The following is a 14961-nucleotide window of genomic DNA, read 5'->3' on the forward strand; positions in this document are numbered from 1 at the left end:
CATAGGTGCTTTACGTGCATTATCTCACTGAATTCTCACACTCACTAAGTCATGGACTTCTGTTATCTCCATGTTAAACTGATGCAGCTGGGGCAGAAGGAGATTAAGTAATTTGTCCAAGGTCACCAGTTAGTGATGGAGCCAGAACTAGAACCTGTATAGTCTGACATCAGAGCCTACTTTAAATAGGAAGCTCCTATAGTACATTAAAAATAATATTGTTTCTTGACAGCAGTCTAACTTATTGACACATAACACATCTCCAGAAAATGATATGTACTTATATTGGAAAAATTTCCCTGAGAAATACTGACTCGCTTTACAAAATGATTCCTTACTTAGTCTTGACTGGAATGTTCCACAATCACTGCTTGCTGTGTCATTCAGTCTCAAAGCTCCTCTGCCCCTTTCAATCCAGGACTGTGTTGTTTTGTTGAATATAAAAAGCTTGCAGTTGATCTAAAGGACAATTTTTTTAAATGTCAAAATATAGAAAATTTTTCAAAGTGATTTCTTTCCTATGCTATAACACTTTTATTTGTCTGATATTTTACCAGAATAACCTTTGTTAATGATTTCTAAACCAGCTTTAAAATTTTCCTTAGCTTCTAAAACAATACAGTTTTTGAATAGTTCAAACATTAAAAAGCAAAAAGATGTACAAAGTGAAAAGTAACCCCACCAACACTAGTTCCCCATCTACCAGTTTTCACCCCCTACAACAGGTAATCACTGTTGCTAATATTTTGTTTATCCTTCTAGAGATATTTGTACGTATATACATGCCAATATGTATATATTTTTCTCCTGTTTTTTCTATAAATGGTAGAATACCATAAATACTTTCTGCATCTTTCTTTTTTACTTAACAGTATATCTATATATACCAACTTTTAAATTAAACAATGTTATTTGAATCATGTAATTTATCTGAAAGTTAAGGAATCATGGAATTATTTGTATGCTTTAAAAATTTTAACAAATACAGCATCCGAACTAGCATGTGGTACCACAGAGTACCATACTATAGTTTAATGCTTACCAGTGGTTCTCAAATACTACTATGTACAAGAATCACCTAGATGACTTGTTAAAAATATAGAATGTCAGGGCCTCACCCCTAGTGATTACTTCAGTGAATCTGGGATTAATCTGATCTGAGAGTTATGCTGTGAGACACACTTGTACAGTAAGTGTATCAGTAGATCAAGGGGGAAGAAAATAGGAATGAAGAGAGTTTGGGGTAAAGCAGATGGAGAAAGCCTAAGGGAAATCTGTGCTTTGTTGAAAATGATTAAGTTGTAGTAATTACATTTTATATGCCTAGATTGACAGCTATACCACTCAACATTTGAATCCTAGGTGTGATACTATATACTACATCTGTGAAATTCTTGATTCATGTGAAATTCAAAACTTATTTAAAAGAACCTTTAGGATAAACGACAAGGTCCTACTGCATAGCACAGGGAGCTATATTCAATATTCTGAGATAAACCACAATGAAAAAGAATCTAAAAACAAATGTATATATACGTATAACTGAGTCACTTTGCTGACACAACTTTGTAAATCAGCACAACATTGTAAATCAGCTCTACTTCAATTTTAAAAAAGGAACTTAAAGGAAAACAAAAAAACTTTATTATCTTGAACTGAAATCAATTCATCTTATCTGCATTTTTAACTTTCAGTGTAAATAGAATTTTAAATCATATAACAAATTATAAAAGCTGACATGAAAAGTGTAAAACATAGGTTGTTTTAAGACAGGGTCCTTGGTTGTCTTCTTTCTAAGGGACTAACGGGCATGGTTGTAAAGACAGCAATCCATTTTCCTGCAAATTACACATACAAATGTAAGAATACAACAAAATATTGGTTTAATCCTTGGAAGCCTGTAACATTTTTATTTAAGCAGCTCAGTCTTTCTGAAAAGTATACTTCTGCCTTTATTTTTCAAACTGTCTCTGCTAAGGGTAGCTTATTCCACACATGGAGGTGTGGCCAGGAAGAGCAATACGTGACGCACAGACCTTTAACACACTGTGTTCTGTCTCCTCCCCGGTTATGACATCAATTTTCTCCAGCAAACATTTTGGTGATGGTTTAGAAGAGAAAGCAGCAGCTGATTCAGTTAGGGGTATATTCTTAAGAGAGTCTGTTCCTGAGAGAAAATAGGGGGAAAGAACACATAAAACGCCCCATTTTCCCTACTGTGAAAGTTCTTTCTTGCCTCTGTTAACATGCATGTAGCCTTAGCTTTTTATAACATTGAGTGTTTCCAAAAAATCAAACTCCTTGAGTTGAGGCAGATCTCTTTAACGATCCCCCATATCATTAAGTCAGACAATTATTAAAGCTTATATATCATGTTTATATGCTTTAATCTTCACCAAACATTTTAAAACACTGGGCCATTGTTTTTGTATTTTATAGCTATTAAACAAATGACATGGAAAAACAGGAAATACAGCAGTTGAATCAGATGTTTTACAAATGAAATAATTCTTACTTGAGTTTGGAGAGTTGATAGGAAATTTTAAAGTGAATTTGAATGTTTTTTCCTTGATGTATGAATCATTTTCAAGTTGAGGCTGAGTGAGTTTTTGAGTACCCTAAGTGGGGGAAAAAGATGTATTACTTAATTTTATCCCCATATATTTGCAGTAAGCCAAGAGATACTTTTGTTCTTCTCAGGGTGGCAAACAAACCCAAAAGCTCTGTTTTTGTTTTGGGCTCCTTTTATGCTGAACAGAGAATTCCTCCCCATTATTAGAAGACCTTGGTTCTGATCTCAGGAAACAATCTAGTTACCACCAGCCTACTTCAGGTGGCATCTGGTTCCAGGGGCAATGGGAAAGCTTTCTGAGACCCAAAAGGAGGTAGCAGCTGTTGCATGCTACCACCACACTAACCTGCTGCCTAGAAGGAGGTGGAGCTGTTGTCACTTTCTCAAGGTATTTCAGTATTCCCAACAATCCACTCTTTCTATCCAGTTCATTTAAAAAATTTAAAAGTTATCCAAAGAACCCACTAGCTGTCTCAGATCATCACTACAGAAGGAATCCTAACTTTTCCTCTAAGACAATTTTTGCCAACAATCACTTTTGAAGGCTGCATACCTGGGGATTCGCACATGTGTCGTAATCAATGCCTGTGTGAAAAAAGACCAAGTAATTTCCATGCCATTTATAACCTCCTGTACAGCCCCCTGCATAGCTCCCCGCAGAACAGGGAGAATTGGACAATACTTCAGAACTTAGGTTTATATCTTTTCCCTTACTAATTCAAGATTCTTTCACATTATTTAACTGGACATCAAGATAATCTGTTAAAGTTGGTAGAGATGGGTGTAACTGTTTCCATTTTAAGAAAACAGAAACTAAAGCACAGAAAGTTTAATGACTCACTCTAAAAGCACATGGTCAGCAAACAAATCAGGAGGGCATCCTGGCCCCCAAATCACACAGCCACAGGATTACAGGATTAACTAGAGGACAAACACAGGGGATCTCTACAGCTCCTGCTATCCTAGCATGTTATCAGCTTAAGGAGACAGGAAGCTCAGGTTCCTTTGTAAGTCAAAGTTGAAGCGCCCATAGGAAGTGCACACAGGTACCTACCTCCTCACACCAAATCTGTAATTCCCACTGTATTTCATTTGTATAGGTATCTCTCTCTTTCCCCTTACTGGACTATAAACGTCTCTAGAGGACACGGTCTTCTTTAGCTTTGCATAACCACTTACCCAGGTGGTTTTCAATCCTGGCTGTATATTCAAATCACCTGCCACCTGGCCTCACCCACGGAGATCCTGATCTAATTGGTTAGGGGAGATGGCCAGGCATAAGTCCTCTGAAGGCTCACCAGATGATTGTAATATGCCACCAAGCTTGAGACCAATGCCAATGCTTTATATATCATAAGAACACAATCCATGTCTGTTAAATGAGTTGAATGTTAAAGTTGATCCCATGAGGTTTGAAGAGTATTTTATTTGTGTCTGTGACATCTTACAGAAGCTGTGACTAATCTAGAATAAATGTGCCTAAATATATTGCCTGGAAGTTGGTCCATTCTGGTTCAGATCCAAAGGTGTGGGTCAACGGCTCTCAGATCGCTGGGGCTGACCTTCGTCTTGGGGGTGGCAGAAGGGCCCCTCAAAGCTGAGAAGCTGTGATACTTCTCTTGGAATTGGAGTTAAGCCTGAGGCAGGTGTAGAATAAGCTAGATCTTAAAAGTAACTGGTTTTGGGCTTCCCTGGTGGCGCAGTGGTTGAGAGTCCGCCTGCCGATGCAGGGGACACGGGTTCATGCCCCTGTCTGGGAAGATCCCACATGCCGCGGAGCGGCTGGGCCCGTGAGCCGTGGCCGCTGAGCCTGCGCGTCCGGAGCCTGTGCTCCGCAACGGGAGAGGCCACAGCAGTGAGAGGCCCGCGTACCGCAAAAAAAAAAAAGTAACTGATTTGTGAAAGCCCTTAAAATCTTGGAATAAACAGGCCTCATGAGTTGGTGGTCCTTTTGTTATTCTGAGCCCTTGCACAGGTTTTAAAATCTGTACATCCTCCGTGGGATTCTTCATGTAACTAAGAGCCCTGAGACAGGCTAGCTTCCTTGTCTTGTCTCAGCCAAGATTCTGGTCTGGGTGAAAGTGGAAAGAGTATAAAGATGTGTTGGACCAGATAAAACCCTGGGCACATTTGCTGCACAGCTTCCACTTGGCTGTATAATTCCCCACTGTAGATCATGCTCTGTTTTAGAAACGTGCCCTATGGAGGACAGAGCAGCAACTGCCTCACGTAGGAGGATGCTCAGTATTAATTAAGGATGATGGTAATAATAATCAGGGGGTTCCACTTGGCATGTACATTCTCCTAGGCAAGTAAAAGACTATGATTTTCCTCTTACAGCTAGCAAAAAAAGTTATAATAATGCTTCTCAGTGTAAAAGCTTGAAGGGGAAAGTTGTGGTTAATGAGAAAAATTTGGCAAATGATTTTAAATGCATCTTGTTATAAAAAATGCTATTGAAAAACTGTATTAAAGTATCCTGACCAGTTGAGTTTATCTAACTACTGCAGACAGTTCTGGGATTTCCTTGGGTACCTCTGGTTTAATGCAAGTCAAAGAAGTATTTAATATTTCTTATCAGTAATAATGTTATAATTATACAATTCCCTTCCTCTGTGGTTCTTGTCTATTATTTTTAACAACTAGAACTTGCTTCCCAGGAGAACCTTTCCAGTTAAAGATAGGAAATGTGCCTTTGAACTCAGGAGTTAAAAAGTATGCTCCATTTTAACATTGTCTTAATTAATTTGCCTTCAGAAATTTGAAGTGACAGCTCTCTATATAATAATAGACACATTTGCCAAAATCTTACCAAAACTCTTTCTACCATGTTTTCTCCAAAAACGAAATCAGAACTGCAGCTTTTAAAAGAATACTTATCTTCATTTGGTTGACATCTAAGGAAAAGAAATAAGTATTTGCTATTTTAAATATAGTAGCAATGAATATAGCCATTTTAAACCTTAGCACATGAAATAATCAGATGATTTAATAGATTTATGTAAAGCATAATAACATCTGCTAACCTTTGTTTATCTGAAGTTAATGAGAAATGATGGAAAAATTGAGATAGGTACTTCCAGGGATGCTATTCAAAATATTTGACAGCTATTACAGCACTAGCCAAGACCAGTCCAAACAGGCTGTGTGATCAACAGGGGAGCTGCCCAGCCCTTATCTTTTTGCTTTTCCAGCACTGATTCGTCTCCAGTCTCCAGTCTCCACTCTCCTCTTCCCCAACTGGCCAATGCTTTTAGCGATCCAAGGTCTCAGGGCAAAAGCAAAGCCAATCTATCTTCTCAGTTATACTTGAGTGTGCAGTGGTTTAATTTGGTTTTTCCCTCCCAGAAACTTTTTTTTAGTGTTTTAAGTGTTTTGCATAATGAGAAACTCAAAGACATGCAGCCCTCTATTTGTTGATGGCAGATGGACTCCGGGATCCCTTTTGCATCCCCACTGTGCACAGTAGGTAAGGGCTGAGGTACCTGCGTGGGCCCTAATCGCGAGTCCAGAATGTCCACGGCTAGTTGTAATCTCTCAGATCAAACATGCCCTCATCACTGGTGATGCTAGTAAATATTAACTTTCATTTTGCATATTTCTACTGCTTTCTTTGTTGTCTGTCCAACCTATGTTAATAAATAATAATGCCAGAAATAATTTAAAAGAGGGGAAAGAAAGAATGTCATGGAAAGGCTAATCTATTAGCCAATAATTAATGCCTAAGTAAATAAAAATTTAGCTGTACCTATTTGAAACATACTTACCCAAGTCAACAAGACAATAGAGATGATCCAATATCAATATGATAATATTTAAATATTAGAGATGTTTTTAAAAGCATTTTAAATTTGTATATTTATAAGATCTCCTTTCAAACAGAAATCTTGTCAATTTATCTGTACAATGTCAGAAAATTTTTTCCCGGAAATGGTTATAATGATAAAAGAAAGCAAGAATGAAAGAACAACACCTGTTTCCCCATCACTAACTTACCCTACTGGTGTAGGACCTAAAAAATTCTGGTTAGTAGACAGCTGGACTGAAATTCTGGCACTTGGTAAATTTTCACTTAGCAAATAGGAGTTCTCCTCAGAAATCTGAAAGAAAAAAAATCCATCAAAAAGTTCATTTAAACTGCCTTACTAGATATATAAATGTGTTGAAAACTTACTTTGTTCAAGTACTACCCTAAACATTTTATATACATTATTTCATACGCTCCTCAGAACAACTCTACACACTTTGTACTTCTATTAAACACATTTTACAGGTAAGTAAACTGACCTAACAAGTTTAAATAATGGGGGCAGGCCTGGGCAACAAGGAAAGGGCACTGACATTCGAGCCTGGGTCTGCCTGACACCAGAGACCGAGCATGAACATTCAGAAATCCCACCTCCTTTTGTTACTTTTACCCCTTTAGCCAAGTGGAGTTAATTCTCATTTCTAGATTAGTAAATATCTTTCAGGACTGTTTAATCCCTGGAAACACCCTAAGAGCTTCACCATCATGGCCACCCAGTGTGAGAGAAAACTGCATCTCTTCCTCTAGAAACTTCCGACTGGTAACTAAATCAGTTAGTTACTCCATCTGATGTGTATATACATATGCACCTTACCTGCATTAATGTATAAATGAAGGAGTGAGCAGTTTTAGAACTGGAAGGAACCCTATCAGTTATCTAATCTAGTGTCCTCAGTGTTTTGTGGGCACATCCCTTCCTCCACCAGGGATTTTCAAAGATGTTGCAGGGACTTCCTATCTTTAAAGGTAAATGGGGTCTGTTTCCACTTTAATTTTATATCAATCAATAAAAATAATTTTGAGTATTTTTCCCTTTGTAACAGAATTTGAGAGCTGAGAAATATGTGTCAAGAGAGTATGTGCCGTTGGTTAGCAAAAATCAAAGTACATGCTTACGACTCAGTCACTCAGATGATTTATCTCAGCCAAAATGGTAGTTTTTAACTCTATGTTGCTTGAGATAGTTGTTATTAGGCATATATTATTTGAATTATATGCAATAAGTGACCAAAATTAATGACAGGATGAATGAAAATTGCTCTAATTTTGATATACAAGTTAATAAAGATCATAAAAATAAGTGTTCTATAAAATTCACCTACAGATAATTCTTACTAGATCTATAAATTATATCATTTTTTCAGAATTCTGGCATAGCATCTTTTTTTTTTAATTTTTGAATTTTATTTTATTTTTTTATACAGCAGGTTCTTATTAATTATCCATTTGACATAGCATCTTATATATAGTTTGTCTTTAGATCTTCAAAAATCATCATTCAATGGAGAAAATTCAATGATGGGCATATCCAATTAGGCTTTTCACTTACTAGGAATAAGTTCTATTTATGCCCTTAATAAGTTATTCAAGAAGAAATGCTTATAAACAATAGCCTGAAAATGTCTTATTTTTTATTTTTATTTTGTTACAAATTTTATTTTAAATACATGCAATGCAGGATTTCAAAAAATCATGGCAAAAATAAATATTGATCAACTTCTGATATAATGTGCAATAAAAATTTTAACCTATAATTTGTAGAACATGCCATTCCAAAATCAAAAGCAATGTAATAACATTTTAGAAATTAGTCAACACATCGTACTTTTTCTTACATACTTTAAAACAAATTAAACATGTTTCACTCCTTAAATAGGTAAAGAATTTATGTAATATGGTGATGATTATATTTAAGTGAAAATGTTTAATAAAATACTGATTTGAAATTTAAAATATGTTATACCTACAAGTCACATCATATATCATGCATAAATGATGAAATGATTTTTAAAATTTATAATGGGTCTCATGAAATCATGTCTTAACAAAGAAAAAGATTTGGAAATATAAAAATGATGGTAAATGCTGACCAAGTTCAACTCCCTCACTTCACTGATAAAAAAGAGAAGGTTGGGTGCTTTGTCTAAGAATGCAAACACAGTTAGATAGCAGTAAAGGTAGGATTAGTACCAATCGGATTATTTTCACTGAATTGATTAAATGATTGGTATTTTAACACTTCCATGTGTCACTGTCCTCATGTTCAGTCTGGGAAAAAAAACAAAACCAGGTGATCAATAGTTTAGCTGGAAACAAATGACTGATGGAATAACTCTCAAATTCCACCCTATTGATCCTGTGTTCCCTTCCTCTCAAGTGTCTGCTTCTGGAAGACACAGATAGAACTATAGCAACAGAATATCCCCAAGCCCATATCTGCATGGCCTGAGTAAAACGAATATCTCCTTAGAAAGGCCCACAGCAAGTGATTCAGTTGGAAGAGAGAATTTGTTTCTGTCTCCAGAGGCTCCCCAAGCCCTCCCAATTACACTGTGGAGGTAGTTCGTTGCTCCTGTTTCCATGAAGATGGGTCTGGAATGGAAGCCACACTAGCATGTCCACCAGTTGAAGATACAGAAAAATCCCTTTCCTTTTTTTGACATCTGACTCCTGGCCCATGCCACCGCATTGCTCCCCTATTCTCACATGGGATCAATGCACCAGAACAAGACCCCAAGGGTCCCCACTACACAGGACTCAGCTTTACAGCTTAGGAGATACCACAAGGCTTGTTCCCAGGAGCAACCCTCCAGTTTAAGAGGACAAGTTTAATAAGGTTACTGAGGGCTTTTGGCTATCTTGTCCAGCTGTTTTTCCAGCCTGGTAGCTGCTTCAGCAACAGAACAAAGGCCAGGCAGTCCCTAATTCCTGATATGGGGGCCCACAACAATCTACCAAAAGAAGGATGGGGAATTGAGGTTAGTCCTACCATAGGAGGTTTTCTTACCTTATTTTTGTTTTTTTCTCTACTCTTGCAGGATTCCAACACATTGTGTCCAAATGATTTTCTTACTTTTATACACTTTTGAGCTTGAGGTGGCTGCAAGATAGCAGGTCTTAGAACATGTTCAGAATGTTTCACAGGACCTCAAAAGAACAGAATTAAAGGGTCAATATATCTTTAGTGAAATACTTTTCCTCTCTATTTTTTACTAATTTAATGCTAATTTTCTAAAGTCATGATTAAACGAGGGGTTAATGTTAACTAGTCAAAGTCAAAATAGCCAGTGAGCTGCCTAGTACTTTCTTCCTGCCTACCTTTTACCCAGTAACTGTTCATTTTGATCATGGGACTTAGCTTACCAAATGCTTTCCTTCATGTTTTGTCACTCAACCACCATACCACCATGCACACACACAGAGATTTAAGATATGGATGGTAAAACAAAATTTCTGAGGTTCTTGTAATAAAGAGAAGCTACATACCTTGTTCTGCACTGTTCACATCAACATTCCTTTGCACAAAAGTTGATGTCATAAAAACATTGTTTTTCTTCACTGTAAAAAACATGTTTACAAAAATTTTTAAACTTATTGTCAGTTTCTACCGTTTTAACGGTCTTGCACGGAACTCACCAGTAGATGTCGCTGTTGGCTCTAACAGAGTAGTAGGCAGTGCTCATGAGAGCACTGGTTCTGCTAAAAAAGTGTGATGGCAAGATGAATTTCGCTACAGTCTTTTTACTCTCAGAAAAATAAGTGAAAATTAGGTCGCAAGTGAAATAGACAGTTTTCTTTAGAATCATGAAATTGAGTACTGAGAGAAATTCTTCAGATTATAAAATCTGAATTGGTAGTGAACCATCTGTGTGCATTAATATATATTTCTTATAGAATGTTATAAAACTGTTAGCAAATTCTGCCCCTTCCCCACTCTTTAATGATACCCGAAGAGAGAAGTAAAGATGACCATTATTCTAGGCCATTCTTCTATGAAGTGAATTGGTGGGATAAGACTGTGGTCTTGGCTGCAATAATAGAATTATAGGCATACCAAAGAGATATTGCTGATTGATACTCATTTATAAAATGAGTATCACAATAAAGTGAGTCACAGAAATTCTTTGGTTTCGCAGTGCATATAAAAGTTACATTTACACTATACTGTAGTCTGTTAACTGTGCAATAGCAATGTACGTATCTTAATTTAAAAATACTTTATTGCTATGAAAAACAATATACATATCTTAATTTAAAACTACTTTATTGCTAAAAAAAATGCTAACCATCACGCGCGCCTTCAGAGAGTCATAATCTTTTGGCTGGTGGAGGGTCTTGCCTCAGTGTCGATGGCTGCTGACTGATCAGGCTGGTGGTTGCTGAAGGCTGGGGTGACCGTGGCAATGTCTTAACATAAGACAACAATGAAGTTTGCAGCATTAGTTGACTTTTCCTTTCACGAATGATTTCTCTGTAGCATGCAATGCTGTTTGATAACATTTTACTCACAGAACTTCTTTCAAAATTGGAGTCAGTCCCCTCAAACCGCCAACTAAGTTTATTCTAAATCCTTTATTGTCATTTCAACAACCTTTGCGGCATCTTCACCAGGACTAGATGAGCAGGAAACCACTTTCTTTGCTCATCCGTGAGAAGCATCTCCTCATCTGTTCAAGTTGTATCATCAGATTGCAGCAATTCAGCCACATCTTCAGGCTCCACGTCTAATTCTAGTTCTCTTGCTATTTCCACCACATCTGTACTTATTTCCTCCACTGAAGTCTGGAACCCCTCAAAGTCATCCATGAGGGTTGGAATCAACTTCTTCCATACTCCTGTGAATGTTGATATTTTGACCTCTTCCCATGAATTACAAATGTTCTTAATGGCAGCTAGAATGGTGAATCCTTTCCAGAAGGTTTTCAAATGCCTTTGTCCAGATCCATCAGAGGAATCACTATCTGTGGCAGCTATAGCCTTACAAAATGTACTTCTTAAATAATAAGACTTGAATGTCAAAATGACTCCTTGATCCATGGGGTGAAAAGTGGATGTTGTGTTAGCAGACATGAATGACATTAATCTTGTTTTACATCTCCGTCAGAGCTCTTGAGTGACCAGATATATTGTCACTGAACAGTAATATTTTGAAAGGAATCTTTTTCTGAGCAGTAGGTCACAACAGTGGGCTTAAAATATTCAGCAAACCATGTTGTAAACAGGTGTGCCATCATCCAGGCTTTGTTCCATTTATAGAACACAGGTAGAGTAGATTTATCATAATTCTTAAGGGCCCTAAATTTTCAGAATGCTAAATAAGCACTGACTTCTATTTAAAGTCTCCAGCTGCATTAGCCCCTAACAAGAGAGTCAGCCTGTCCTTTGAGACTTTTGAGGCCAGGCATTGACTTCTCCTCTCTAGCTATGAAAAGTCCTAGATGGCATCTTCTTCCAGTATAAGGCTGTTTCGTCTACACTGAAAATCTGTTGTTTAGTGTAGCCACCTTCATTAATGATATGAGCTAGATCTTCTGGATAACTTGCTGCAGCTTCTACATCAGCACTTGCTGCTTCACCTTGCACATTTATGTTATGGAGATGGCTTCTTTCCTTCAACCTCATGAACCAATATCTGCTAGCTTCAGACTTTTCTTTTGCAGCTTCCTCAAGTCTCTCAGCCTTTACAGAACTGAAAAGAGTCAGGGCCTTGTTCTTGATTAAGCTTTGGCTTGAAGGAATATTGTGGCTGGTTTGATCTTCTTTCCAGACCACTAGAACTTTCTCCATATCAGCAATAAGTCTGTTTCACTGTCTTATCATTCATGTGTTCACTGGAGTAGCACTTTCAATTTCCTTCAGGAACTTTCCTTCACAGTCACATATTTGCTAACTGTTTGGTGCAAGAGCCCTAGTTTTTGGCCTATCTTGGCTTTAGACATGCCTTTCTCACTAAACTTAATCATTTCTAACTTTTGATTTAAAGTGAGAGACATGTGACTCTTCCTTTCACTCAAACACTTAGAGGCCACTATAGGGTTATTAACTGGCCTAATTTCAATATTGCTGTATCTCAGGGAATAGGGAGGCCTGAGAAGAGGGAGAGGGATGGGGGAGCGGGCTGGTTGGTGGAGCAGTCAACATACACATTTATTAAGTTGGCCATCATAACTTATATGGTCGTGGTTTAAGTGCCCCCCCAAAATTACTATTACAGTAGTAACATCTAAGATCACTGATCACAGATCACCATAACAGGTATAATAATAATGAAAATGTTTGAAATATTATGAGAATTACCAAAATATGACACAGAGACACAAGGCAAGCAAATGCTGTTGGAAAAGTGGCACCCATAGACTTCCTCGAGGTATGGTTGCCACAAACTTTCAATTTGTAAAAAATGCAATATCTGTGAAGTTCAATAAAACGAGGTATGTCTGTACTACACATCTCAAAGAGATCACCTCTTGGTTGCAAATCGCAGAAATAGCAACCTTTGAGTTTTGGATTAAAGGAGATGAGAAAAGAATAAGGATTGCTTCTTTGAAGTATTATAAATGTTGGGGTAGAATAGCTTCTCTAATTCAAAGTTCAATTACATGGTTTTTATGATCTTTATTATTAAAAAGTAACACTGAATGGGCCATTTAAAATTGTACTATTTTTCTCCATTCCAACAGCGCCAAGATTCTGCACAACATAAAATGGGATGTGCTTGGAAATATCAGTGGTTTTTTAATTCATTCTTTTTGTATGTGTGTCTGATTTTTAGAAAATGTATTGAAACAGTTATCCAGATAATTTAAAGCCATCCCTTTACTAAAACAAATCCTCTGGGATTAAGACCCCTATTCCTCTTAATGTCTGTAACTTGTCAGGCAGATATAGATGGGGCTTATTGAACTAGAACCTGTCTCTTCTGTATGTGAAAGGTGTCTGACGATATTGTTGCTCAGTCATGCTTGGAATTGTTAATAAGAATATAAATTCATTAGTTTGAAAACTCTGTGGTTCCTGGGTAGAATCCGCTAAAAAGAAGTGAATAGCTTGTATTTTCTGTTTCTTGTGGTAAGCTTAACTCGGAAAAGGCAGTTGTTGTTCAGTAGAAACAAAAATATACAAGAATACAAATCATAATCTTGATGTAGAGCATGTTTCAACCATTTCAAATATTTTATTATGATAAAATAGTTTTACTTAGCAAAGTATTACAAATTTCAAATAAAAAGAGGTAATGTTTTAATTAGTGAAAAATTCAAAAGGAATCATATTCTAAACTTTAGAATATAAATTTAAAGCATAAACTTTGAGAATCTACACATAGTTATATATTTTGAGTACTACATGTATTATAAACTGTACAATAATAAGGAAAATAAAGCAAGTTACTATGTTTTATAGGGCTACCTTACATAAAATAATGCTATCATAAACATGAAATCCTAAAAAACGTAATCAAGCTTAAACTTTCTACCAAAAATAAACAGATACACTGTCTAGATTTGTGGGGCTGGAATTCAGAAGGTATTCTTCCATGCATACTTTGCTAAGGCCCCTATTTTATTTGCCACTAAAATGTCAGAGTTTTATAGTAGCCGAAAAAGAAAGCTCATCATGAATAAGAATGGATTTTGAAAAGTCAGAGTGTCAGGCTTGAGGTTCTAAGAAGTTCTTTATTACCTGGCCCAGAAGGGGGGAAGGTCGGGAGATCCGTGAAGGATGACGATCTTAGTCGCTTCTGGGACAAGGTTGATGCTAAAAGCAGATTGCAAACTGGAGTCAATAAGGAAGTGGGTTTTGTTTTTCTTTTGATTTGGATTTTTGCTGTTTTGGAAAATTTCTTTATCACCAGATTAGAAAAATCTTTGTATTTTTATCAATTAAAAATGAAGAGTGCCTCTGGTGTGAATTATATCAATTCAGTAAATATTTACATGGTCATCATGTGTTAGACACTCTATCAGGCATGAAGATGACCTCAAGAACTCTCAGTGGAGGAGACAGATATATACATAAATAGGTGTATGACGCAGCAGAGGGCAGTGTGATCTATCATAAAAGGAGTCACCAGAGTGCTTTGAGTGTAGGAGAGAGGCAAACTAAGTTAATGGTTTATTCAAAACACAGCATATGATAAAGTTCTTAGAATAAAGTGTTTTTTTAAAAGCAGACATCTGTTTATTTAAGTAGATGTTTACTTAGGAGGAAATAGCAGTTTCTCCTAATTGTAAAGCTATTACATGCTTAATGCAGAAACTTTGTGAACACAGCAAAATACAAAGGTCGGAGTGGGGGGTGGAGCGGGGGGTGGGGGTGGGGGTGGACAGGGGAACCAAATCACTTGTAATCCCATTACCTAAGACAACCATTGCCAACACTGTGGTTTATATCCTTTCAGTCTTTTTTCCAATGTTGATTAATTGAATTTTTAAATAATAACTGTGCAATTCATTTATAGACTGCTATTTTCATACAACAATATATTATAAACACTATCAATGGGTAGATTTTTTTTTTTTCTTTTTTTTTTTGCGGTACGCGGGCCTCTCACTGCTGTGGCCTCTCCCGTTGCGGAGCACAG

The 14961-nt window shown here is 36.8% G+C and overlaps 1 protein-coding gene across 1 annotated transcript in view; it reads right to left on the reverse strand.

The window, feature by feature from the left end:
- Positions 1–14961, reverse strand: part of RANBP3L (RAN binding protein 3 like) — a 41209-nt gene that overhangs the window by 711 nt on the left and 25537 nt on the right. The window contains exons 5-12 of the mRNA XM_028492843.2: positions 14061–14135; positions 9867–9938; positions 9388–9527; positions 6569–6672; positions 5385–5469; positions 2516–2618; positions 2037–2167; positions 339–459 (exon numbers count right to left, since the gene is read on the reverse strand). Of these exons, the coding sequence (XP_028348644.1) occupies positions 339–459; positions 2037–2167; positions 2516–2618; positions 5385–5469; positions 6569–6672; positions 9388–9527; positions 9867–9938; positions 14061–14135 (831 nt within the window). The remainder of the gene's footprint in view (positions 1–338; positions 460–2036; positions 2168–2515; positions 2619–5384; positions 5470–6568; positions 6673–9387; positions 9528–9866; positions 9939–14060; positions 14136–14961) is intronic.

This window comes from Physeter macrocephalus, chromosome 8 (assembly GCF_002837175.3).
Source record: "Physeter macrocephalus isolate SW-GA chromosome 8, ASM283717v5, whole genome shotgun sequence".
NCBI classification, from domain to species: Eukaryota; Metazoa; Chordata; class Mammalia; order Artiodactyla; family Physeteridae; genus Physeter; species Physeter macrocephalus.